The sequence below is a fragment of the Lutra lutra genome, chromosome 13 (assembly GCF_902655055.1).
Source record: "Lutra lutra chromosome 13, mLutLut1.2, whole genome shotgun sequence".
In the NCBI taxonomy this organism is placed as follows: Eukaryota; Metazoa; Chordata; class Mammalia; order Carnivora; family Mustelidae; genus Lutra; species Lutra lutra.
The window spans coordinates 4,234,536-4,260,825 of record NC_062290.1 but is presented as its reverse complement, the minus strand read 5'-3'; the positions used below and the strand labels follow the sequence as shown (position 1 = coordinate 4,260,825).

At 44.6% G+C, this 26,290-nt stretch overlaps 3 protein-coding genes across 5 annotated transcripts in view; 2 read left to right on the top strand and 1 right to left on the bottom strand.

Annotated features, from left to right (window-relative positions):
- Positions 1–26,290, top strand: part of PTPDC1 (protein tyrosine phosphatase domain containing 1) — a 643,782-nt gene that overhangs the window by 217,377 nt on the left and 400,115 nt on the right. The gene's annotated exons all lie outside the window — the stretch shown is intronic.
- Positions 16,305–18,287, bottom strand: LOC125083724 (protein ALEX-like). The gene is made up of 3 exons (XM_047700575.1): positions 18,251–18,287; positions 17,574–18,145; positions 16,305–16,926 (listed from the first exon to the last, which is right to left on the bottom strand). The coding sequence occupies exons 1-3, from the start codon at positions 18,285–18,287 to the stop codon at positions 16,816–16,818; spliced, it is 720 nt and encodes a 239-aa protein (XP_047556531.1). The 3' UTR covers positions 16,305–16,815.
- FAM120A (family with sequence similarity 120A) overlaps positions 18,717–26,290 on the top strand; it is a 97,884-nt gene continuing 90,310 nt past the window's right edge. For all 3 annotated transcript variants that reach the window (XM_047700739.1, XM_047700738.1, XM_047700737.1), the window contains exon 1: positions 18,717–19,391. In XM_047700739.1, coding sequence (XP_047556695.1) covers positions 18,918–19,391 — 474 coding nt within the window. In that variant the 5' untranslated portion in view covers positions 18,717–18,917. The remainder of the gene's footprint in view (positions 19,392–26,290) is intronic.

Sequence of the window (26,290 nt, the reverse complement as noted above, 5' to 3'; positions counted from 1 at the left end):
ATTTACCACATTTTATCAATCCTTTCACTTGTTGATGGACACTTGTATTATTTCCACCTTTTATCTCTTATGAATGATGCTATTGTGAACATTGGCATATCTGTTTGAGTTCATGCTTTGAATTCTTTTGGGTAAATACATAGAAGTGGAATGCTGAGTCATATGGTAATTCTATTTTTACCTTTTTAAGGAGCCAACAACTGTTTTCCATTGTGGCTGCAACATTTAGATTCCCACCAGGTATATACGAGAGTTCCGATTTCCCTACATTCACATCAACATGTAATATTTTCCATTCTTAAAAATTGTAACCATTCTAGTGTGGTTATCTCAATGTGGTTTTGGATTGCATTTCCATAATGACAAGTAACGTGGTATCTTTTCATGCTTATTTTCCATTTGTACATCTTCTTTGGAGAAAATCTAGTCAAATCATTTTTAACTTTTGAATTGTGTTTGGGTGTTTTGTTGTTGAGTTGTAGGAGGCTTTTTTTTTTTAGTTTTTATTTACATTCCAGTTAGTTCACATACAGTGTAATATTAGTTTTGGATGTACGACATAGTGATCCAACACTTCCATACATCACCTGGTGCTCATCGCCAGTGCACTCTTTAATCCCATTTGATCCCCTATTTCCCCCACTCCCCCACCACCTCTCCTCTGGTAATCAGTTAAGTGTCTGTTTCCTGGTTTGTCTCTCTCTTTTTCCTTTGCTTTTTGTTTTGTTCCTTAAATGCCACATATGAGTGAAATCCTATGGTATTTGTCTTTCTCTGACTGACTTATTTCACTTGAATAATACTCTCTAGCTCCATCTGTGTCATTGCAAATGGCAAGATTTCATTCTTATTTTTAAATTTTTTTAAAGATTTTGTTTATTTGAAGGATTTCATTCTTTTTTTTTTTTTTTTAGATTTTATTTATTTATTTGTCAGAGAGAGAGAGGGAGAGAGAGTGAGCACAGGCAGACAGAGTGGCAGGCAGAGGCAGAGGGAGAAGCAGGCTCCCTGCCGAGCAAGGAGCCCGACGCGGGACTCGATCCCAGGACGCCGGGATCATGACCTGAGCCGAAGGCAGCTGCTTAACCAACTGAGCCACCCAGGCGTCCCGGATTTCATTCTTTTTGATGGCATAATCAAATCACACACAATTTGATCACATACACACACATATCTCACATCTTCTTTATCCATTCACCAATTGATGAACACTTGGGCTGTTTCCATAGTTTGGGTATTGTAGAAAATGCTGCTATAAATATCAGGGTGCATGTACTCTTCTGAATCTGTATTTTTACATCCTTTGGGTAAATACCTAGTAGTGCAATAGCTGGATTACAGGGTAGTTCCATTTTTAACTTTTTGAAAAAAAGATTTTATTTATTTACTTGACAGAGAGAGATCACAAGTAGGCAGAGAGGCAGGCAGAGAGAGGCGGGGAAGCAGGCTCCCCACTAAGCAGAGAGCCCGATGTAGGGCTTGATCCCAGGACCCTGAGATCATGGCCTGAGCCAAAGGCAGAGGCTTAACCCATTGAGCCACCCAGGCACCCCCATTTTTAACTTTTTGAGGAAACTCCATACTGTTTTCCGGAGTGGCTGCTCCAGTTTGCATTCCCTCCAACAGTACACGAGGGTTCCCCTTTCTCCATATCCTCACCTATACTTGTTGTTTCTTGTGTTTTTTGATTCTAGTCATTCTGAGAGGTGTGAGGCAGTATCTCATAGGGGTTTTGATTTGTATTTCCCTGATGATCAGTGATATTGAGCATCTTTTCATGTGTCTGTTGGTCATATATATGTCTTTATTGGAAAAATGTCTATTCGTGTCTTCTGCCCATTTCTTTTTTTTTTTTTTTTAAGATTTTGCTTATTTATTTGACAGAGATTACAAGTAGGCAGAGAGGCAGGCAGAGAGGCAGGCAGAGAGGGCGGGGGAAACAGGCTCCCTGCTGAGCAGGGAGGCCAATGCGGGACTCAATTCCAGGACCCCGGGATCATGACCTCAGCCGGAGGCAGTCGCTTAACCAACTGAGCCACCCAGGTGCCCCTCTTCTGCCATTTCTTAACTGGATTATTTATTTTGGGGATGTTGAGTTTGATAAGTTCTTTATAGATTTTGGACACTAACCCTTTATCAGATATGTCATTTGCAAATATTTCCTCCCATTTACCAGATTGACTTTTAGTTTTGTTCATTGTTTCTTTCATTGTGGGGAAGCTTTTTATTTTGATGTAGTCCCAATAGTATATTTTTGCTTTTGTTTCCCTTCCTTCAAGAGACATATCTAGTAAGAAGTTGCTATGGCTAATGTCAAAGAAGTTCCTGCCTGTGTCCTCTTCTAGAATATTTGTGGCTTCATGTCTCACATTTAGGTCTTTAATCCATTTTGAGTTTATTTTTGTATATGGTGTAAGAAAGTGGTCCAGTTTCATTCTTTTGCATGTGGCTGTCCAGTTTTTCCAGCACTGTTTGTTGAGGAGGCTGTCTTTTTCCCACTGGATTTTCTTTCTTGCTTCGTCAAAGATAGACCATATAGTTGTGGGTTTATTTTTGGGTTTTCTATTCTCTTCCATTGATTCATGTGTCTGTTTTTGTGCCAGCACCATACTACCTCAATCACTACAGCTTTGTAATATAACTGTAAGTCTGGAATTGTGATGTCTCCAGCTTTGCTTTTCTTTTTCAAGATTGCTTTGGATATCCAGGGTCTTTTGTGGTTCCACACAAATTTTAGAATTGTTTGTTCTAGTTCTGCGCAAAATGCTGTTTGTATTTTGATAGGGATTGCATTAAATGTGTAGATTGTTTTGGGTGGTATACATATTCTAATAATAACCGTTCTTCTTATTCATGAGCATGGAATGTTTTTCCATTCCTTGCGTCACCTTCAATTCCTTTCATTAGTATTTTATAGTTTTCAGAGTACAAGTCTTTCATTTCTTTGGTTAGGTTTATTCCAAAGTATTTTATTATCTTTGGTGTAATTGTAAATAGGATTGTTTTCTTTTTTATTTCAAGTTTTTATTGAAATGTTAGTGAGTTAACATATAGTGTAATATTAGTTTCAAAGTAGAATTTAGTGATTCATCACTTATATATAACACCCAGTGCTCATCACAATAAGTGCTCTCCTTAAAACCCATCACTCATTTAGCTCATCTCCCCCGCCACTCACCTCCATCCATCAACCTTTGGTTTGTTCTCTGTGGTTAATAGACTCTTATGGTTTGCCTCCCTCTGAATGTTGTGAATTTTAACTAGGTGTGCTCTGGTCTTTTTGTGAAATGAGACCTGACTACCTCTACCAGAACTGAGGCCCTACAGAACTGTTTGGTTGGAGGAGAGATGTGGGCAGGGGTTTGCGCTGGTTTTCGGGGGGAGGAGTCTGCCACACTGGGGCTGAGGCAAGCTTGACCAAGAAGGGCAGTCCTGCCAGAGCACAGGTGGGTGGGACTTGATGTAAGCCAGTTAGGCAGCCAGGGTTGGCACCGAAGTGCTTCCCACTGGTGGTTCTGTGTTTATGCTGAGAGGTGGGGGAGGAAAATGGTGCCAGTCTTCCCCTTTGTTCACGGAGAGGCATCTCTGTGTATACTAACTCTCAGGGAAACATTCCAAGAAGAGTGAATAATCTCCCCAGTGTGTGCCCCAGGTGCTTTTCAGATGCTGTTTCCATGCTATCTGCTCCTGGGTTGTTGTTTGCCTTCCTTCCAGGAGCAGTCCATTGCCCTCAGGGATCTATCTCATCCAAGCTCACTGACCTTTAAAACTCCAGGCTTTAAGCCCCACTGGTTCCAAGAACACATGAAATCCATAACCTTCCAAGTTAATGGTTTTGGGGAAATGTTCTCTTGTGCATTCCCCTCTGTGTTCCTCTCTCCCTTGCCCTTCTCTCCATGACCAGAGCTCCCTCCTCTCCTCTCTGGAGCATCTGCTATCTGTTTCTCCCTTAAACCACATCTCCATGCTTCTTACCTTCTGTGATGTGGCCTCTTCTCTCCCTTTAGTTGTAGAGTTTGTTCTTTCAGGGTTCAGCTGGATTTCTGGGGTACTTAGGATGATTTGATAGTTATCTGGTTATGTTTGTGGGAGGAGGCAAGCCTAGGGTCATCCTACTACATCACCATCTTCCTCTGCTGAGACTACTCTTGATTTTCCTAATTTTGTAATTCATTTCTTTCTTTCTTTCTTTTTAAAGTAGACTCCATACCCACTAAAGAGCACAATGCAGGGTTTAAACTCATGAGTGTGAGATCAAGACCTTAGATGAGATCAAGAGCTGGACACTTAGCCAATTGAGCAACCCAGGTGACCCTATATTTTCTAATTCCTTAATACCATTTTTGTTGTGTCCCATAAGTATCAGTGTGTTGTGTTTTCATTTATATTACTCTCTAAACATCTCTTAATTTCCCTTGTGACTTCTTTGATCCATTGTTTGCTGACAAGTGTGTTGTTGTGTTTATATAATCCACATTTTGTGAATTTTCCAATTTTCCTTATACAATTGATTTACACCTCTAACCTGTTGTGGTTGGAGAAGATACTTTGCATGATATTTATCTTCTAAAATCTACTGAGACTTAATTTATGGCCTAATTTATCGTCTGTCCTGGAAAATGTCTTGAGAAGAATGTGTGTATTCTTCTTGTTGGGTGGAGTATTCTGTGTTTGTTAGATCTATTTGATACATTGTATTAAGTCCTCTATTTTCTTACTTATTTTCTGTCTGGTTATTCTGTCCCTTCTTGTGAGTGGGATATTGGCGTCTCCACTCATTACCATAGAATTCTCTATTTCTCCTTTCATTTCTGTGAATTTTTTCTTCATAGATATTGATGATCTGTTATTAGGTACATAAATATATCTTCTCATTATATTGAAACTTTTATTAGCATATAATCTATCTATCTTTCTTTCTTTCATCTTTCATCTAAATTTTACTTAGTCAACATACATTCCAATGCTAGCTTCTGGAGTAGAATTCAGTGATTCATCACTTACATGCAACACCCAGTACTCATCAAAACAAGTGGCCTCCTTAATACCCTTCACCCATCTAACCCATCCTCCCCTTCCATCAACCCTCAGTTTCTTCTCTATTAAGAGTCTCTTATGGTTTATTTCCTTCTGTTCTTCCCCCCACCCTTCCCATATGTTCATCTGTTTTCTTTCTTAAATTCCACATATGAGCAAGATCATGTAGTATTTTTCTTTCTCTGACTTATTTCACTTAACATAATAGTCTCTAGCTCCATCCATGTCATTGCAAATGGCAAGATTTCATTCTTTTTTTATGGCTGAAATAATACTCCTTTGTGTGTATATATCACACCTTTTTAACCCATTCATCACTTGATGGACATTTGGTCTCATTCCATAATTTGGCTATTGTTGATAATGTTTTTTTAAAACACGGGGGTGCATATGTCTCTCAGCATCAGTATTTTTGTATCCTTTGGTTAAAGACCTAGTAGTGCAATTGGTGGGTAATTCTATTTTTAACTTTTTGAGGAATCTCCATACTGTTCTCCAGAGTGGCTGCACCACTTTGCATTCCCATGAACAGTGTAAGAAAGTTCTCTTTCTCTACATCCTCACCAACACCTGTTGTTTCTTGTGCTGTTACTATGAGCCATTCTGGGGCACCTGGGTGGCTCAGTTGGCTGAGTGTTTGCTTTCAGCTCAGGTCATGATCTTGAGGTCCTGAGATTGAGCCCCACATCAGCATCCCTGCTCAGCAGGGAGTCTGCTTCTCTCTTGCTCCTCTATGGTGCTCGTTCTCTCTTTCTCTCAAATAAATAAATCTTTAAAAAAAATTTTTAGCCATTCTAACAGGTGTATGTTGTTTTGATTTGTATTTCCCTGAAGGTAAGTGATATTGGGCTTCTTTTCTTTTCTTTCTCTCTTTTTTTTTAAAGATCTTATTTATTTATTTGACAGAGACAGAGATCACAAGTAGACAGAGAGGCAGGCAGAGAGAGAGGAGGAAGCAGGCTCCCTGCTGAGCAGAGAGCCTGATGCGGGGCTTGATCCCAGGACCCTGAGATCATGACCTGAGCTGAAGGCAGAGGCTTTAACCCACTGAGCCACCCAGGCTCCCCTTGGGCATCTTTTCATGTGTCTGTTAGCCATCTGGATGTCTTCTTTGGAAAAGTGTCTATTCATGTCTTCTGCCCATTTCTTAACTGGATTATTTGTTTTTTTTGGATGTTGAGTCTGAGAAGTTCTTTATAGATTTTGGATACTAACTCTTTAACTGATATGTCATTTGCAAATACCTTCTCCGGTTCCATAGGCTACCTTTAAATTTTGTTGATTGTTTACTTCACTGAGCAGAAGATTTTAACTGGATGAAGTCCCAGTAGTTCATTTTTGCTTTTGTTTCCCTTGCCTCTGATGATGTTTCTAGTAAGAAGTTGCTATTGCCAAGGTCCAAAGGTTTCTGCCTGTATTCTCCTCTAGGATTTTGATGGATTCCTGTCTCACATTTAGATCTTTGATCCATTTTGAGTTTATTTTGTGTATGGTATAAGAAAGTGGTCCAGTTTCATTTTGTTTCTGTCCAGTTTGCTCAACACCATTTGGTCTTTTTTTTTTTTTTTAGATTTTATTTATTTGAGAGAGACAGAGAGAGCACAAGTTGCAGGGGCTGAACAGAGAGATGGGGAGAAGGAGACTTCCTACTGAACAGGGAGCCCAATGTGGGGCTCAATCCCAGGACCCTGAACCTGAGTTGAAGGCAGATGCTTAACTGCCTGAGCCACACAGGTGCCTTAAACCCAACACCATTTGTTGAAGAGACTGTCTTTTTCTATGCACCAATAATGAAGCAGCAGAAAAAGAAATCAAGGAATTTATCCCATTTGCAATTGCACCAAAATCAATAAGATGTCTAGGAATAAATCTAACTAAAGAGGTAAAAGATCTGTACTCTGAAAACTATAGAACACTTATGAAAGAAACTGAAGAGGGTAAGAAATGGAGAAGCATTCCATGCTCATGGATTGGAAGAATAAACATCATTAAAATGTCTATACTACCCAAAGCAACACACACATTTAATGCAATCCCTATCAGAAAAACACCAGCAATTTTCACAGAGCTAGAACAAATAATTCTAAAATTTGTATGGAACTACAAAAGACCCCAAATAGCCAATGTAATCCTGAAAAAGAAAAACAAAACTGTTGGCATCATGAGTCCAGATTTCAAGCCATATTACAAAGCCATAGTCATCAAGAGAGTATGATAGTGGCACAAAAATAGACACAAATCAATGGAACAGTAGAGAACCCAGAACTGGACCCACAACTATATGGTCAACTAATCTTTGACAAAGCAGGAAAGTATACCTTTTGATTAAAAGTCTATTTTGTCTGCTATTTGTATAGCCACTGCTGCTCTCTTTTCATTACTGTTTGCATGTACTATCTTTTCCACTTTTTCACTTCCAAGCTGTGTCTTTGGCTCTCAAGTGAGTCTTTTGTAGAAGCATATAGTTAGAACATGTGTTTTTATCATTTTTCTAATCTCTGGTGTATGGAGACTTTAATCCATTTACATTTAAAGTAATTATTGATAGCGAGGCCCTTAACTTCTTTCATTATGATACCTGTTTTGTATATGCTCTATAGGGTTGGACTTTTTTTTTGTCATTTTCTGCATTACTTCCTTCTTCTGTGTTTTGGATTTTTGTTGTTGTAAAATTCTTGAATTCTGTATTTCTTTTTGTGCAGTTACCATGGAGATTACATTCCCAATCCTAAAGTCGTGACTTTCTAATTGTAGTTTATAACAGTTTAACTCCAATAAAAATCTCTGCTCTTTTAAAACTTCAGCCTCATTTAGTTGTTGATGTCACAAAATTACATCTTCATACATTGCCTGCCCCAAAACATAATTCTTTTAAATGCATTACTTTCCTCAATCATATGGAAAAGATTATGTGGAGTTGCAAATCAATGGTACAGTATAGTACTAGCTTTTACATTAAAAACTTTTTTATTTTAATGCATCAGTCTCTTAACTAATGTAGGAAACAAAAATTACAGTTACAAACCATTCTTACAATAGCACTACTTTTTTTTTTTAAAGATTTTATTTATTTATTCATGAGAGAGAGAAAGAGAGGCAGAGGAAGAAGCAGTCTCCCCACTGAACAGGGAGCTCGATGCAGAACTTGATCAGGACCCCAGGATTGTGACCTGAGCTGAAGGCAGACACTGAACCATCTGAGCCACCCAGGAGCCCAATAACACTACCTTTTAAAGATGCCCTTATATTTACTTTTATTGAGATCTTTATTTCTCCATATGGCTTTGAGTTACAGTCTAATATCATTTTGTTTCACTTTGCAGGATACCTTCGAGCAGTACTTGAAGGGCAGGACTAGTGCTCTTGAACCCCCCTCAGCTTTTGCTTATCTCAGAATGTCTTGATTTCTCCCTCATTTTTAAAGAACAGTTTTGCTGAATATAGGATTCTTGGTTGATATTATTTTTCTTTGAGTACTTTGAATATGTTGGCCCACTATCCAATGGCCTCTATGGTTTCTGGTAAGAAATCTGTAGATAATCTTATTGAGGATCCCTTGTATGTGATGATTTGCTTCTCTCTTGCTGCTTTCTTTTATTATTTAAATTCAATTGGCCAACATATAGTACAACATTAGTTTCAGATGTAGTGTTCAATAATTCATCAGTTGTGTGTAGCCCAGTGCTCATCACATCTTGCTGCTTTCAATATTTGTTGCCTTTGTCCTTTGAAAGTTCAAATGTCTCAGCATGGGTCTGTTACTTCATCTTACTTCGAGTTTGTTGAGCTTCTTGGATGTTTATATTCATGTCTTTCATCAAATTTGAGAAGTTTTCAGCCACTATTCAAACGTTCTCTCTGCTTCTTTCTCTTCCGCTTCTGGGACTCCCATGATGAGTATGTGGGTACATTTTGTGTTGTCCCGTATTTCCCTTAGGTTCCATTCCTTTCCTTCAGTCTTTTTTCTTTCTGCAGCCTGGATAATTTCCATTTGTTCTATCTTCAAGTTCACTGATTATTTCTCTTGCCTGCTGAAATTGGCTTTTGAATATCTCTAGTGAATTTTAAAATTTTAGTTATTGTATTTTTCAGCTTCAGAATTTGTCTCTTTCTTAGGTTTTCTTTTTATTGATACTCCTATTTTGTTCATACCTTGTTTTCTTGACTTTCCCTACATCTTCCTCTAGTTCTCTGGACACATTAAGACAGTTGTTTTAAAGTATTTGTTTCATATATCTTTTATTAAGTTTATTTCAGGGGATGATTCTGTTGAATGGTTTTACCTTTGAATGGGCCATACTTCTCCAATTCTTCTTGTGCTTTGTGTGGTTTTTGGTTGAACACTGGAATTTTAAATCTAATAATGTGGTAAGTCTGGCAACCAGGTTCTCCCCACCTCCAACGTTTTTTGGGTTTCTTTTCTTTTCTTTTTTTTTTTTTTTGTATTTGTTTTGTTTGTTCGAGGTTTTCTCAAACAACCAGAGATTAGCCCAAGGTGTAAACATAATGTCTTCTTAGGTCTTTTCTGAGACTTTCCTTGGGAAAGTGCAGTCACTTTTAAATTTTCTCTGTACATGCAGCTGTTTTTGAATACCCATCCTTTAATGTCTGGCTTATGAAAGGGGAAAGGTGAAAAATGAAGGGGTGAGAAAAAGACACTTCCCTATACATTTCCTGGAAGTCAGATCAGTGGAGGTGGGGGTTAGGAGGGGTTTGCAATGGGAGAAGTTTCAACAATAATGGCTACCCATGACTTTGCACCTCTGTGATCAGAAGCAGCAATCAGCAGTGAGAGCACAGATCACCAATATTTGGCAGACAGTGTCCTTTTTTCCTAGCCTTGCTCCTGGAGACTTTATGTAAACAGCTCAAGGATCATGTGTACAGCTACCTGCCATGGTGCTGGGAGTGGGGATGCGTAGTTGCTGCTGTGTTAAGAGCTGACCAAAATTAACAAAAATTTACCATCCAAGCCTTCCTCTGGAAGTTGCAATGCTTCAACACATTCCAAAGTTCCAAAATAGTTACATCAGACAGATTCTGCCAGTGCCATTTTTGTCTAAATGGGAGACAGATTCCTGGTGCTTCCTACTCCAGCATCTTCCCAGAATCCTTGTCTAGGTTAATTTTATCTAACTATTGAGGGAAGACCTTTTTTAGTACTCTAGCTGATGACTTTTTGAATGATGTGATTTTCCAATCTGTTGGAAATGGGCACTGTACCATCTCATCCTTTCCAAATGTTTTTTCCTCTGCCTTGGGTAGCTTGCTCACATGCATGCACTAATCAGTTCTCAGGTGAATATTTCAGGAGGATCATCTGCAGATCTCTCTTTACAGAATTCCTCTCTCCAGTACTCTGCCCTACAAATTCTAGCCACTTTGTCCAACTCAGATTCCCAGTTCCATTCCCTCGACTTGAGGAGGCTACCAGGCCTTCCTCACATCATGGCCCTGAAACTTCTACCAGGCAGTGAGCTGGGTCAGTTGTAGGGTTCACTCCCTTTGTTTCCCATCTTTCAAAAATCTCTGTTCATCATTGACTGATCTTCAATGTTTAAGAAACATTGTCCCATTTAATTAATTATTTAGTTAATTTTTTAGAGTGCTAGGGTGTGCAGGAGAAGGGGCAGACAGAGAGAGAGAGAGAGAATCTTAAGCAGGCTCCACAACCAGTGTGGAGCCCAACACAGTGCTCAGTCTCAGGTTGTCTCACTTATTTTTTTATTTTTTTTTTAAATACTTTTTTTTTTATTTGACAGAGAGATCACAAGCAGGCAGAGAGAGAGGAGGAAGCAGGCTCCCCGAGAGAGCAGAGAGCCCGATGCGGGGCTCGATCCCAGAACTCCGAGATCATGACCCGAGCCGAAGGCAGCGGCTTAACCCACTGAGCCACCCAGGTGCCCCTGTCTCACTTATTTTGTCTCTTTGTTGTTGTTGTTTCAGGCGGGAGGGTGGTCAGTCCCTGTCAGTATATCTTGGCTGACAGTGAGGCTGAAGCTCCACTTTAAAATTAGTGTCTTTCTCACATGAATGTACTAATGGTACTAATTGGTACTAATCAGTATCTTTCTTGGTAATACAAGTTATCTCTATCTTTTCTTAGTAGACTAGGAGAAGAAGATATAAATCTGAGTACCAATAGGTACTTGACAAAATTAAAAATATGAGTGCTTAATAAGTATCTAATGGATTAAAATATTAAAGGTTAACCTTATTTATCATAAGATTGCTAGAGTTATAGGTCATGGAAATGTCATGGAAATATAGCATATGTTGATAGCTCTAAGGAGTTCCATGATGTTTCTTAGGAGAACTTTTGTGATAAAATACAGGTCTTAGTTTCTTAGTTAATTAAGTGAATTTGTGGTGAGTTAAATACATTTTAAAAAAAGACAGATGGATCAAATTAGAACTGGCCAGTTCTTCAGACATGTGGCTCAGTGGTGATTCAGTATATAATCACTGGCTTAAGGTTTAGAAGGCATGATTTTATAGTATCTGTGTCCTTTAAGGACAGTGTATAGGAAGGGTCTTATCAAGTATATCATGGAAACATGTCTATTTTGGACATTCAGCATTCCTTTTCCCTTCCTAAAGGCACATAGATATCCTTCTCAAAAGTTGTATATGGTTTTGGTGAGGTGATCAATCCAGGTACATGTTGCTTCATAATAAAACTGAAAGAGCCATATTCTTTTCATTGTGAGACTGGAGATATTTTATTTAAGCTTAGTCTATTCCACACTTTTTTTTTCTATAACTTTGAATTTTAAGCAAGTGACCACAGGACAAGGGAATATTGCTATTCCTTATGTCATCATCAGCACCCCAGAGGTATTTTTAAATGTACTAGTGCCTGGCCTCCCTCATTTCTGCCCACTTCTAATCCTGGTTCCTCAACTTTTGTTGATTTATGAGTTCCTAACATCCTTATAATATATGCCATTTTGCTTATATAAGAGAGAGTTGTATCTTCTGCTTGTGACATAAGAGCCAAAACCCATACAGTGTAACATGCTATCTTGCCTGTCAGGGCTAGGGTTTTAGACAGTCTTTTCAGTTGACCAGGCTGTGCAGTTGGTTATAAGTCAATGTGAGCAATGTGAGAGGGGTCTGCTACAATGGTTAACACAGGCTTGGGCTGCACTCGCAGACCTACTCAGACCTCAGGAAGCTGGTCTTGAAGTATACTGAGCTGATCAGGCAATAAACTGGGTATGGCATCTGGTGTGAACAAAGTATTCCTAAGACTGCACACTGGAAAGGCATCTCTTGTATATGTCCTAGGTGGTAAGAACTCTACAAACGATGTGATAGAATTTGTGTGTGCTGGGAAATTAAAACTCCAGGGTAGGACCCTTATCTTATAATTTCTATACTTTTGCAAGTAGCTAGCTATCCATCAGAGCTGAAGAGAGTTTTAAAAAATTTTATTTATTTATTTGACACACAGAGAGACAGCAAGAGAGAGAACACAAGCATGGGTGTGGGAGAGGGAGAAGCAGGCTTCCCACTAGAGAGCCCAAAGCAGGGCTTGATCCCAGGACCCTGGGATCATGACCTGAGCCGAAGGCAGACACTTAACTGACTGAGCACCCAGCTGCTCCTGAAAAGACTTTTTTGAGAAGGCCCTTTATAAACTATAAAGCACTGAACAAATGTGATGTTAAATTGAAGTGTTATAAAGTAATCTACTGAATAAATTTCATTAAATGTAAGCCAATATGAGGCAAGGGTGATGCAATTGCTCAGCTCTTTAGGAATTAAGATCTTTTGATATAGTAGCCACTAGCCACATGCAGCTATTTAAGGAAAACTAAATGAAATAAAAAATTTAGTTCCTCAGTTGTATACATTAAGTGCTCAATAGCTACATATAGCTAGCAGCTACCATAGTGGATGGCACAGCTCAGTTTTCCTCCGTCACAGAAAGTTCTACTGAACAGTGCATCTCAAGAAAAGTAAATGCTAGGATAAGATTACTCAGTCTGGGGCGCCTGGGTAGCTTAGTTGGTTAAAGTGTCCAACTCTTGATTTCAGCTCAGGTCATGATCTCGGGATTGTGAAATCAAGCCCTATGTTGGGTTCTGCACTAAGCATGGAGCCTGCTTAAGAATCTCTCTTTCTCTCCCTCTGCCCCTCCCCTCCTTCCTGCTTGTGCATGCTTGCTCTCTCTCTCTCTTTTAAAATAAAAAAAAAAAAGATTACTGAATCTATAATCTTTTCTATTTTTTTTTTTTTTTTTTTAAAGATTTTATTTATTTATTTATTTGACAGACAGAGATCATAAGCAGGCATAGAGGCAGGCAGAGAGAGAGGAGGAAGCAGGCTCCCTGCTGAGCAGAGAGCCCGATGTGGGGCTCGATCCCAGGACCCTGAGATCATGACCTGAGCCGAAGGCAGCGGCTCAACCCACTGAGCCACCCAGGCGCCCCCTAATCTTTTCTATTTTTAAAAAGATTTTATTTATTTGTCAGAAAGAGAGAGAGAGAGTGCAAAAGTGGGGGGAACAGCAGGCAGAGAAAGAAGCAGGCTTCTGGCTGAGCAGGGAGCCCAATGCGGGACTCCCTCAGATCATGACCAGAGAGCTGAGGGCGCACACTTAACCGAATGAGCCACCCAGGCATCCCTAATCTTTTATTTTGTTTATTTTATTTCTGTTTATTTTGATATATGGGGTTTCCTAGTTTAACAAAACAAATCTGTGCTGAAATCCTTACTCCCAGTTGCACTGATGAGGAGACGGATGCACTAGCCAGCCCCTCAGCTAGGGCTGGTGCTGTCTGCACCCCCATCTAGGACCTGCTGCAGGGAGGGATGGGAGCAGGCAGAGGTGAGCAGAGAAGGAGCAGCTGTTTTTTGCTTCTAGCTCTTTCCCAAGCTCAGGCTATTGCTCCACCCTGAGGACATCTGCATTTAAGGCAGAACTTTCTCCCTGCCTTCCCAAGGCACTTGTGCTCCTATAGCTCCTCAGGCAACTCTGATCTCTTCCCTAGACAGCAGAGTCCATGTGGGGAACCGCAAATCACTTGCCAAAGGATGACTGTGTGTTTCTGTGTTTGAGGCTACAGCGTCCCTGGAGGAGGTGAGGTTCGTGTGCGCTAGACTGGTCAGGCCTGGGTGCTCCTCCTATGCTGTTATGAGAGAAGTGTTCCTTCCAGAAACATTTTTTATGGTTTGCACAAATGTAACAGACCATTTGATGATAACTAGACTCTAAATAATTAAATCTTAAAATGGTTTTTACTGTGAATGGGAATTGGATTCATATCATATTGAGAAATAAAATTTAGTTTACCAGGGGTGCCTGGGTGGCTCAGTGGGTTAAAGCCTTTGCCTTCGGCTCAGGTCATGATCCCAGAGTCCTGGGATCGAGCCCCGCATAGGGCTCTCTGCTCAGCAGGGAGCCTGCTTCCTACTCTCTCTCTCTGCCTGCCTCCCTGCCTACTTGTGGTCCCTGTCTGTCAAATAAATAAATAAAATCTTAAAAAAAAAATTTTAGTTTACCAAAAAAAAAAAAAGAATTTTGAAGATTCCATCAGGCAGTATTTAAGGGATGACTATGAAGGTGTTTTATACAAATAAGAGAGACTATATGCCGACTGAGTATTGTCTTCCAAAGCATCCCTTGGATGTTTGTCTCCTCCTCCTCAGCAGCTCCCAGTGGTGAGGTGGGAGTGAAGACAGAGTGTGATGCTTGAGTGTCTTACGTTAGTAAGTACAAATGTCGGGAGAAAGAGGCCTTAGATGCCCAGGAAGTGTGAGGAAGATGGGCACGCATTTCCACAAGTGGTGGGGAGGGGACACAGGCAGTCAGTCCTTTGCAGACTTCAGAAAGAAGACCCTAACAACTGTTGTAGATAGGGAAGGGAAAAGTATGGCGATTAAGAGTGCAGTAGCCGTTCAGCAGAGATGGTCATCAACTATTTAAAATGTCGCCATGCATGTGGGAACTCCTGCTAAACTTGAAGACTGCCAGAAATGTGAATTTATAGAAATCTGCTTATACTTTCCCAGTGAGTTATGATTTAAAACTATAACTGTATATTTGTTCATAAAAGTTATGGTTGAAAGAGAAAATAAATCCACAGCTGTGAAGGAAAAGGACTTTTAATCCACATGACTAAAAACGAAAGCACTTTCTAATTCCAGAATAACACAATAGCAATAACAAAATCTTCAAGACTACAGAGATATCTGTGTGCTCTCCCAGGTTATTTAAGTTGACAATTAATCAGACTAGAGCCTAGTGCAAAGTAAACATTATAGGTTCAAATCCCAAGCAGGGATTAATCTATTATTTTCTTCTCAGGTCACAGATTCCATGCTTAGCTGTTCCAGCCTACTGTTCACCCAATATATGCTAGTGATAACAGGGGTGGGAGCAGAGCTCCCTTTTACCTTCCTTGAAGCAGAAGCCTCAACTAAGTAGAATATTAATTAAAGGTGTTATTCTACTATAAAGCACTTTACTTTGGAAGGGTCATGTAAATTACACAATATTTTCCTACTTTGAGTTATAGATGAATTGATCAATAACAGATTGGTTGAAATGTAAAAGAGCTGAAAATAGTATTTCTGTGATCAGTTTTCTACCTATTGATAATTTTTGCATACCATGGGCTGGTTCTCTTTGTGTATTAATGACAACATTTTTCCTGAGATTTCATTTTGTAATTTTTGTGAAGTGTAGGACCATGTCCTCTTTAGCATTTTTAAAAATTTTTTCCTCACTTGTGTGGCAATCTCTTGGTGAAATTAAAAGTTTTATCATACATGGGGCGCCTGGGTGGCTCAGTGGGTTAAGCCGCTGCCTTCGGCTCGGGTCATGATCTCAGGGTCCTGGGATCGAGCCCCGCATCGGGCTCTCTGCTCAGCAGGGAGCCTGCTTCCTCCTCTCTCTCTGCCTGCTTGTGCTCTCTCTCTGTCAAATAAATAAATAAATAAATCTTTAAAAAAAAAAAAAAAGTTTTATCATACATTCTAAGTGAATTGTCCAAGGTTAAAGTTGCTGGAAATGAAAGTCCCCAATCATTAGTTGTCACGTGCTGTGAACCCAAGTTATATTTATAACTTTTTACAGAATTTTAATTACAGATATTTACTGTAAAAGTAATATTTTTATTTTTTATTTTTATTTTATTAATTTATTTGACAGAGAGCGATCACAAGTAGGCAGAGAGGCAGGGAGCGAGAGAAGGGGAAGCAGGCTCTCCACTGAGCAGAGAACCCAATGCGGGGCTCAATCCCGGGACCCTGAGACCATGACCTGAGCCGAAAGCAGCGGCTTAACCCACCGAGCCACCCAGGTGTCCCAAAAGTAATGATATTTTTAAAAATTTTAACTTCAACTGAATTTGAGCTGAGGTTGCATAAAATATTGGTCAGCCAAATATCTTGGCAGCCATTAATAATATCAGTACATTAGTCAACAGTACATGGTGAATGTAAATATATGGAATGCAATGCTATAAATGAAAATACAATGAGTGATTAAAACTATTCTTCTTCTTAATCTTGTGAGCCTACAGTGGGTTAACGAGGAAATGTGGATATTTCTGGAGTGTCAGCATTTAATGTGGCCTTAAATGGCTAATTGCATTTCTAGGTAACACATAATCCTTGCTTTTTTACTCATTTTGTGCATGGGTAAGCGGCTCAACTTGCTACAGTCTGTTTAAAAAATTAAACATACTTATCAAAATACCAAGAACATTTTATTTATATATGTATCACACTGGCTTGTATTTGAGGTGAAGTTATAAGAAAAGACATTCAACTTGCCTTTTCAGGGACAGAGAGTATGGGGGCTTCTTGGAGCCGGCTTGGGCGCAGGCTCCATCTGCTCTGCACCTGCTGTCCGGGCGCGCTCCTCCATAGAGGTTTCTTCAGAAAAAGAACAGATGGGAGGGCTGGAGGTAAGTAAAAATGCCACTTTCAAACTCTTAAGAGTTCTGAGTTTCTGAATGCTTCATTCTGCAACACATTAATCTGTTTTTTAAAAATGTCTTATTGAAGCATAATATACGTACAGGATTAACCTCATTTTGAAAGCAACTGCGGCAAAGCCACCAAAGCAGATGCCACCAAAGCAGCAAGGCTGAACTGGCTGTCCCCAGGGGGGGCTGCCCGGCCCCGGGAAAGCCAGACAGGGCGGCTCACGGTTGGAGCTAACTAGAATGGGCGCTGCGAGGGGCCCGCGGTCCTTCCAGGGTGCGCAGCGGCCCCTGACAGGATGGCCAGGGCGGCCGGCGGGTCTGCGTGGAAGCAGGCTCGGCGTGGGATGGGCTGCGTGGCGGTGCCTGTGGCGAAGACTTGGGCCCCACGCCGCTCTCCCGAGGGCCGGGGGCCTGGGCTCGGGCCGGGCCACCCCCATCCGCTGCCCACACCTGGGACCCCAGTCCTGGGACGCCCGGAGTCTGGAGGGGCTGTGTCCCTTGCTAACAGAAGTGCCAGCACTCTGGTAGCCACCCCAATGACACGCGGCAGTGCACGGACCAGTGCCATCTGCCGCCCCTCCCTCCCAGACGCACCCCCACTTCCGAGATCCCGACCAGCCTGCCCCCTTTCCCTCTGCGGGCTGACCGGCTTCGGGGTCGGGACGCGCGGCCTTTTCCGGATAGTGGGACCCCAGGGACGTGGGCTCCTCGGGGTGACGCGAACCACGGATGGGGGATGAGGACCGATCTCCTCAGCTTAACAGGCTCCAGGGGGCGGGGTCTCTTCGGGGTGACGAGACCCGTGGATGGGGGACAGGTCTTCTCGGGTTGACGGGACCCGGGGACGGGGACTGGTCTCCTCGGGGTGATGAGACCCGTGGACGGGTCGGGGTCGCCTCGGGGTGACTGGACCTGGGAACCGGGGACGGGGACGGGGACTCCTAAGGATGACGGGACCCGAGGACGGGACGGGGTCTCCTCGGGGTGACGGGACCCGAGAACAGGGGACGGGGTCTCCCAGGGATGACGGGACCCGGACACGAGGACGGATCTCCTCAGCCTGACCGGCTCCCGGGGACAGGGTCTTCCTGTGGTGACGGGACCCGCGGACGGGGACGGTGTCTTCTCGGGGTGACGGGAACCACGGATGGAGGATGAGGACAGATCTCCTCAGCCTGACAGACTCCAGCGGACGAGAACGGGGTCTTCCCCGCGGTGACGCCACCCGCGGAAGAGGACGAGGTCTCTCGGCGGTGACGGGACCCGCGGACCGGACTGGGTCTCTTCGGGGTGATAGGACCCGCGCATGGGGCGGGGTCTCCTCGGGGTGACGGGACCCGCGGACGGGACGGGGTCTCCACAGGTAACGGGACCCGCGGACGGGACCGGGTCTCCTCAGGTGACTGGACCCGCGGACGGGGACGAGGACGGATCTCCTCAGTCTGAGCGCGTCCCGGGGACGGGGTCTCCCCGCGGTGACGGGATCCGCAGCCAGCACCGCGAGCCCCCCACCCTCACTACCCGGCGCTCCCTCCCTCCGGCCGGCCGCGCTGCCTCTACCGGCCGGTGGGCTTCTCTGCCGGGGCCGGGATCCCGGCTGGGTGCGGGCCCGGCAGGCCGCGGCGCCGCCTCTTCCGCCCTCCGCCGGCCCGCGTGCGTCAGCCTGCGCCGCCCCGCCCCGCCGCCGCCGCCGCCGCCCGCGCGAGGCCGCCTCAGCCTGGCCCGGGCCTCGAGCGGCGCACGGCGCAGGTCCCTCCCGCCATGGCCATGGGAGGCGGCAGCACATGGCGGCCGCAGCGGCCATGAGCGCGCCCGCGGCCCGCCCCGGCCCCCCCTAGAGCCCGCCGCCGCCCCGGCCGCGCCACGGCCCCGCCGCCCCCGGCCCCGCCGCCCCCGGCCCCGCCGCCCCGCCGCCCCGCGCCCGCCGCCGCCGCCGCCATGGGCGTGCAGGGCTTCCAGGACTACATCGAGAAGCACTGCCCGAGCGCCGTGGTGCCGGTGGAGCTGCAGAAGCTGGCCCGGGGCAGCCTGGTGGGCGGCGGGCGGCAGCGGCCCCCGCACACGCCGCTGCGCCTGCTGGTGGACGCCGACAACTGCCTGCACCGCCTCTACGGCGGCTTCTACACCGACTGGGTGAGCGGCGGCCAGTGGAACCACATGCTCGGCTACCTGGCCGCGCTGGCCAAGGCCTGCTTCGGCGGCAACATCGAGCTCTTCGTCTTCTTCAACGGCGCGCTCGAGAAGGCGCGGCTGCACGAGTGGGTCAAGCGGCAGGGCAACGAGCGCCAGACGGCGCAGCAGATCGTCAGCCATGTCCAGAACAAGGGCACCCCGCCGCCCAAGGTCTGGTTCCTGCCGCCCGTCTGCATGGCGCACTGCATCCGCCTGGCGCTCATCCGCTTCCACGTCAAGGTGCGGTCGGCGGGGGCCGGGGTGGGGGGTAGGGGTGGGCGCGGGCTGGGCCCGGCCCCGGGCCCGGGCCCGTCGGATCCGGGAGCCGGGGGTCAGAGGGCGCGGGGGCGGGGGGCGCCGGGGCGAGGGCCACAAGATGGACGCGCGGCCTGGAGCCCCGGCAGGCCTGGAGCCCCGGGCGCGCACCGGGCTGGCCCGGGGCGTGCAGGGCGCGGCGCCCCCGCCCCGGCATCGCGCGGGTGCCCTCCCCCTCCGAGGCGGGCAGGTCACCGGCCTGAACTTGCACCGGATACTCCCTGCCCCTGTGGCAGTGCTCGCACAGCAACAGGTTTTCCGTGCAAGCGAGTGGGCTGCATAGCGACGGGAAGGGGTCCCGAGCGGGGGTGACGGCAACTGTGCGCTGCTGTCACCACGTCCCAGCCGGGGGGACCAGCTGCCCAAGGCCTGCCGAGGTGGCCCGCCTTTTGAGAACACAGGGCTGTGTCCAGGTTCCCTCTAAGATGACAGTGTTTAGAGAAATTGTCCGATTTTTGTGTGAGTTAGAATTTCCAGAATTGCAAGATTTGACATGACGGAATTTTGTTAGTTCTGTGACTTCAAGTGTCTGCTGTGAAAGGTGTAGCTCAGAGTCAGGGCAGAGGGGAAAGTGAATCTGAGTTTTCGCGATTGATGTCTCTGCACAGGGAGGACGCCGCCGCTTCAGGCTGTGCACCCAGGTAATCAGAGCTTTTGCTGCCGGCCTGTCGGCTGTCCCCTTGGCAGAGGGCTCCTCGCTGAGCTGGGGCCAAGGACAGCTTCAGGACCCAGCAGCCACTGCAGAGATAACATGCAAATCAATGATCCTCGACTTAAGTTTTGATTGCTTCTTTTTTCACTGTTTTTTTGGTTAAAAATTTAGGGGGCTGTTTTGGTTTTCTGGCTCTTGCCACTGTGACTTCCAGCTTGTTGGCCGTTCCTTTATTTCTGCTTGAAAGTGCTTGAGCCCAAAGTTTGTGAAATTCACTCTTCTGCCTGCCTGAGCTGAGATGGTGGTGGGTAAGCCTAATGTGATAGCGGAAGTCCCACCCCAATCCTGTTGTAATTGGTGACAGGCCTTCTAAGTCTGCCGGTCGTGTTGGCTGGGAGAGCGGGGATTGGTCTGTGAGCCTGGCACAGGCACAGCAAGCGTCCCCTGGGAGTTTGTGTGAGAGCCTGGAGCTGCTGGCATTTTCTGCCCTGGAGCCCGGGCTCTCTGGGAAGTAAGGCAGTGTTGGTTTCCAGCGCCTATCCACCTCCAGAATATTTTGAAAAGGTATTCAGGGGTGGACACTAGCACTGACAAGACAGGATGAGCTTTCTGGTCAGATGACTTTCAAAGGAACACTAAATATTATAAAGGATTAGACTCAGTGTGTACACAGTCTTTGTATCTTTTGAACTGCAGAATTCTTTTCTGACTATAAAGAGGTGTCTTTATGTTTATCTCTGCGCCTCTCTGGATGTGTGGCTTACGTACTAGGTGCTCAGGATTTTGACCAACGTGTGAGTGTTTGGATTTAAGATGATTTCTGCCACTTAGGTTTCCAGACACAAGATGATTGTTCGTAGGGCTGTTTTGCTTTAGGTAGGCTTTAACCCCTGGTGTAGAGGCATAGCATAGTGCTAGTTGCACAGATTAATACAGTAATGGCTCAGTTACCTAGTGCTCACTTAACCTGGCATCCTCACCTTTTTGGAAAACATCTAAGAAATTTAGCTACTGGACGTTTTCTCAGGAGCCAAACGAGAGGTCAGGAAGTTTTGGTACAGTGACCTGAAAAGAAAAAAAAACAAAAGCTTTCTTTTTCCTCACTGGAGAATCAAATCCTCTGCTTCTCACATTTGGTTCTGAGAGGCTCGGTAATGCATTTCTAAACTCAGCGTGAGAAAAGGGTGCAGGGGAAAGTCAGCCAGAGGCAGGAACGCCATTAATAGCAAGAAGCGACACTTTGTAAGGGAGAAGATAAAAACAAACTGTAAAAACCAGACATAATTCTGGGGCCTATCAGAAAGAATCAGGAAGACAATCCTATGTATTTGAGTAGCCCCTGAGGGTGGCACAGTGTTTATTCTACAAGGATGATTTTGAGTCAGAGATTTATGGTCAGCATTCCCTAAGGGAATGAGGCGGTGTGTACCATTTTAAAAAGATGTTCATTAAAATGATAAAGTAAATTAAAACCATGATAATATATCACTGTATACCTGTTAGAATGGCTAAAACAAGCACTACCAGCAATGCTAAGTGCTGGCAAGAATGCTGAGCAGCCGGAAGCGGGCCACGTGGCTGGTGGGAATGCAGGCTGGCCCACGGCGTTAAGTATGCATTTACCACGTGCTCTGGCAGTGCTGCTCCTGGGTAATTACCTAATGAAACTTTTGTTCACACAAAGACTGTACTTCAGTGTGCACAGCGGTTGTATTCATAACAGCTAGAACTGGAAACAGCTGAAATATCCTTTAGGAGGTGACTAAACAAACGGGTTTGTCCCTACCCTGTCGTCCTACCCCTTAGTATCAGGGAGGAAGTACTGGTCCAGGCAACTAGGGGGATGAATCTCTAAGGTTTTATGTTGAGTGAAAGAAGCCAGGCTCAAAGGTGTGATTCTCTTTCTGTGACATTCCCGTGACCAGGTCAGTGGTTGCCAAAGGACAGGGGTCTGGGGAGGGCCTGGGGATGGAGCTTTTTGGGGTGATGGAACTGTTATGTACTCTGATGGCCATGGTGGGAATGCAGTTTTAGAACCTTAGAACTGCACAGCAGAAATAAATAAAAGTTAATTTTACTGTATGATAATCAGTAGGTTTTTTTCCTACAGTATTATATAAAATTGACAAAGGAATTGACAAAATGGACATGAAATGTCACTATATGTTATGTTGGGTCCATGAGGCATGTGTCTTATAAAAATCTGCCATCTTGTTGACCTTCTCTAGGCTTCTGTAAACTGGCAGAAAGTCTTACTTTTCTGTGAGCTTGGGTTGGAGAAATCTTTTTTGACTTAGAAGAATGTGTCTTTGGTAGAGTGATAATTGTAACTTTTTTGTTACAGTAATAATTATATTTTTTTAACCATTAGAAGTTGGCCCATGAATCGGCTAATTTTGTTCAGGTCACTGAACTGCCTGGCCTGAGCTTGGCCTCTGCCAGATACTGGGAGTGTTTCCTCTTGTGTGCTTTGAGTCATCACAACCTTTGAAACTTCAGGGAGGGACTGATATTTATTTAAAAATCTTCGTGGCATTAAATCCCTGGAGCTTTCCTAAGTGTTCCTGCCACAAGAGTTGAGTCGGTGTGTGGGTTTATAATGAAGATCTTCAGATCTTTTTTTTTTTTTTTTAAGATTTTATTTATTTTTATTTGAGAGGGAGAGTGAGAGAGCACGAGAGGGTTGGTCAGAGGGACAAGCAGACTCCCCATGGAGCTGGGAGCCTGATGCGGAACTTGATCCCGGGACTCTGGGATCATGACCTGAGCTGAAGGCAGCTGCTTAACCAACTGAGCCACCCAGGTGCCCCAAGACCTTCAGATCTTACCCTGAGTTGGTGCTCTGGCATAGTTGCTTAGTTCTGATATAGTAAAGCCGTTGTCCTGCTTTATGTCACTGGAAGTCTGTGAGATTTGGCTGTGGCTTTAGATTTTGGGATGATGATGTGTACCTGATGGGGCAGGGACTGACTTATGGGGTGCCTGCCCTTGCTGGGTCCTTTCACAGCTTTGTCTCATTTGGCTGGCATGGGGTTTTGTTACCCATTTTGTATGGGACAAGACAGGATTGCTGAGTGGGCAACATCTGGGAACAAGTAACCAGTAACCTTCTCAAGAGCGAAGTGGCAAGCTGAAGGCAAAGTTCAGTTGCTTTGTGTAAGAATACCTCAGGGGTGTGCCTACCTGCCCTTCACTCCCAGGTCAGATCCGGGTAGCACACTGCCTCTGCTGTGTTTTCCAGCTACAGTGGGCGTGGCACGGTTTCTGTCCAGGAGAGGCCGAAAACTAGTAGTTAACACCTTGTCCTTTAAGCCCTAGAATTCACCAGGGAATACTTAGGTTCAAAATTGACCACATTAAAACCAAAGCCAGCCATCCATTTAAAATACTTATTTTAAAATACTTATTTTCTTGCAGTGTACCAATTTTTGACTGGCTTTCTCAGCCTGATGTCTTCAAGGTTCATCCATGTTGTGACATTGTGTCAGTTTCCCTCCTTTTTAAGGCTGCATAAAATTCCACGGACCACATTTGGTTTATCCCTCCATCTGTCCATAGATGCTTGGGTTGCTTCCCCTTCTCTCTGTTGTGAATAATGAATCATGCTGCTATGAACTTGGGTGTGCTCTGTTCGAGCCCAAGTTATAGTTCTTTTGGAGATGTTTGGAAGTGGAATTGGTGAATCATATTGTAATTCCGTGGTTAATTTCTCAAGGAATTGCCATGCTGTTTTCTGTAGCAGCTGCCTACATATGTTTTGTAAGATACATTACAGAATATATTATATACTATCACAATATGGTTTTAATTTTTAACATTAATGTGATCACACAATGCATTATTCAGCAATTTGCTTTTTTAAGTAAGAATGTAAAAAAACTTTTTATGTTTATATAATTCTAATTCTTTATAATGCCTGCATAGTGTTCCATAGTTTATCCAACCCCCTGCTAATGGTGCACACACAAACGTGGTAGATCCAAGAGTGTGCATGTTTTAAAAACCTTACAGGACTACAGAGCCATCATTACCAGTCTTCACATTTTTCAAGAAAGCCAGAAATCCAGATTTTTATTTGAAATTATCCCATTGAAAAGATACTATTTAAGCCAAACAAAATAAGTTGTGGGTTGGATTCCGTTCTAGAGCCTCCAATTTGTGATTTCCACACTGATTTCTGTAACACTCATCACCTTATCTAAATTTCTTCCCTTTTCTTGAAGTTAGAATGATCAAAGCCAGCCTTTCTCCTTCATCTGCCTTGTTGAACCCTTTTCCATGATTAGAGTGCTTCCATTTCCTGGAGCTACTGAAATAAGACTTCGCATCATTGCCACTGTTCTCCACAATGCTCTCTCCCTTCTTATAATCCCAGGATCACCTCTTTGAAGTTACTGCTGTCCACATGTGCGCACAGCTTCTGACCAGTCCCACAGCCTGCCTGCAGAAGCTTGACGGGCTGCTGGTGTTCCGTGCTTGACACCATGTCTGCTGATCCCTTATTTAGCACACAGCTGACCACTCAGCACTGCCCTGCCTCCTCCTGTCCCTCACACCAAGTGGCCATTGTGTTTGTGCTTCTCCACCCCAGAGCGAGACCCTGTAATTAGCGGGAAACTTCACTGTTAAGACTTTCAAATGTCTCCCCTCTATAGCCCAACCCCTTCTGAGCTGGTCTTCATTCTCTGTTTCCGTTCCATCCTCTGTGCACATCCCTTATAGCCCTCACTGGTTTGAGCCTTGTCATCTACTTCAGGGTTACACTCCCTGGCCCCATAGTGTCGTTGTGTTGCCCCCCGCCCCCCACATATATCACCCAGCCTGCCGGTCCCTCTGCAAGGTCCTTCTGCAAGCCCAGTCTCCCATGTGCCCTTCCTTACTCTAGTACCCATCATGTAAACTCACCAGAGTGGAGCCAATAGGCCTAACAAGGGGTCGTGCAAACCTGTTGGTGGTTGTGAAACCAAATTATGGGTATTTACCGGCATTTAGAAAAAATGATATAGAATAATAAACTAGAGTGAAAAGTACACTGCTAGACTTAACCAAGGGTACCAATTGTTCACCAGTGCCTGAGTGTGGGCCACCGCCAGAATTGTTTCTGCATCTGCCTGCGCCGCACACCTGCTTCCTCACTGGTGGAACTCTTCTGCACACCTTGTCGGTGCACCCTGCAGGCTCCTCGGTTAGACATTCCTGCCAGCAGCTTGAACAAAACCATGAATCCATGCTCTGTTGGGGCTCAGACCCCCCTGATGTGCGCTCCCTCTGCCCGGCTGCGTGGCGCACCGTTCTGCTGTACCTGGTCAGCGCTTCAGCCCTTCCACTCCCTGCTCCCCCACTCTGTTGCTCCTTCTTGTTGAACTACCACTTCTGCGGGTCAGAATTTTGCTCACACTTTAAAGTCCATCTCAGGCGCCGGCTTCCTCCATGGAGCTCTTTTTTTTTTTTTTTTTTTTTTTTTTTTTTTAAATTTTATTGATTTATTTGAGAGAGAGCAAACGAGTGGGGGTGGGGGCAGAGGAAGAAGGAGAAGCAGACTCCCCGTTGAGCAGGGAGCCCAATGTGGGGCTTGATCCCAGGACCCTGAGATCATGACCTGAGCCAAAGGCAGATGCTCCACTGGCTGAGCCAGACAGGTGGCCCAGATGGAGCTTCTTCTGACGATCCCGCAGGTGGACCAGGGATCCACACGGTGCGCCTGTTCGTCAGTGCTTCCTGCGTTCCACTTTGTTCTAGCTGCCGGGGTGTGCACCCCCAGCTAACTGGAAGCTGCTGGAGGCCAGGGACTCAGTTTACTCCTCCTGCATGTGTGTCGTATAGGTGCTGAGTTTTTTAGTCAGATATTTGCTTTGTTCTACTTATATAGACAGACACATTTAATTATTTTTCTTTCAATACCTGGATCAGTGGCCATTATGTAAGATTTATTTTATCACCTTAAATTCCTGATGCTGTCTTTTCTGACTGGTTCCCAGCGATGACCCATCCTCCCTTTAGCAAAAATTGAGTACGGGTTACTGTCCAGGCATGGAGGAGTGAATGTAACAGGAAAGCGTGGAATCCTCCAAGGAACTCAGTCTAGTGAGGACAAGGGGCTTGTTCCCTGAAGACTTGGCAGGTGTCGCCATCTTGAAATAAATTAGATCAATCTGAGATTCAACTTCATAAA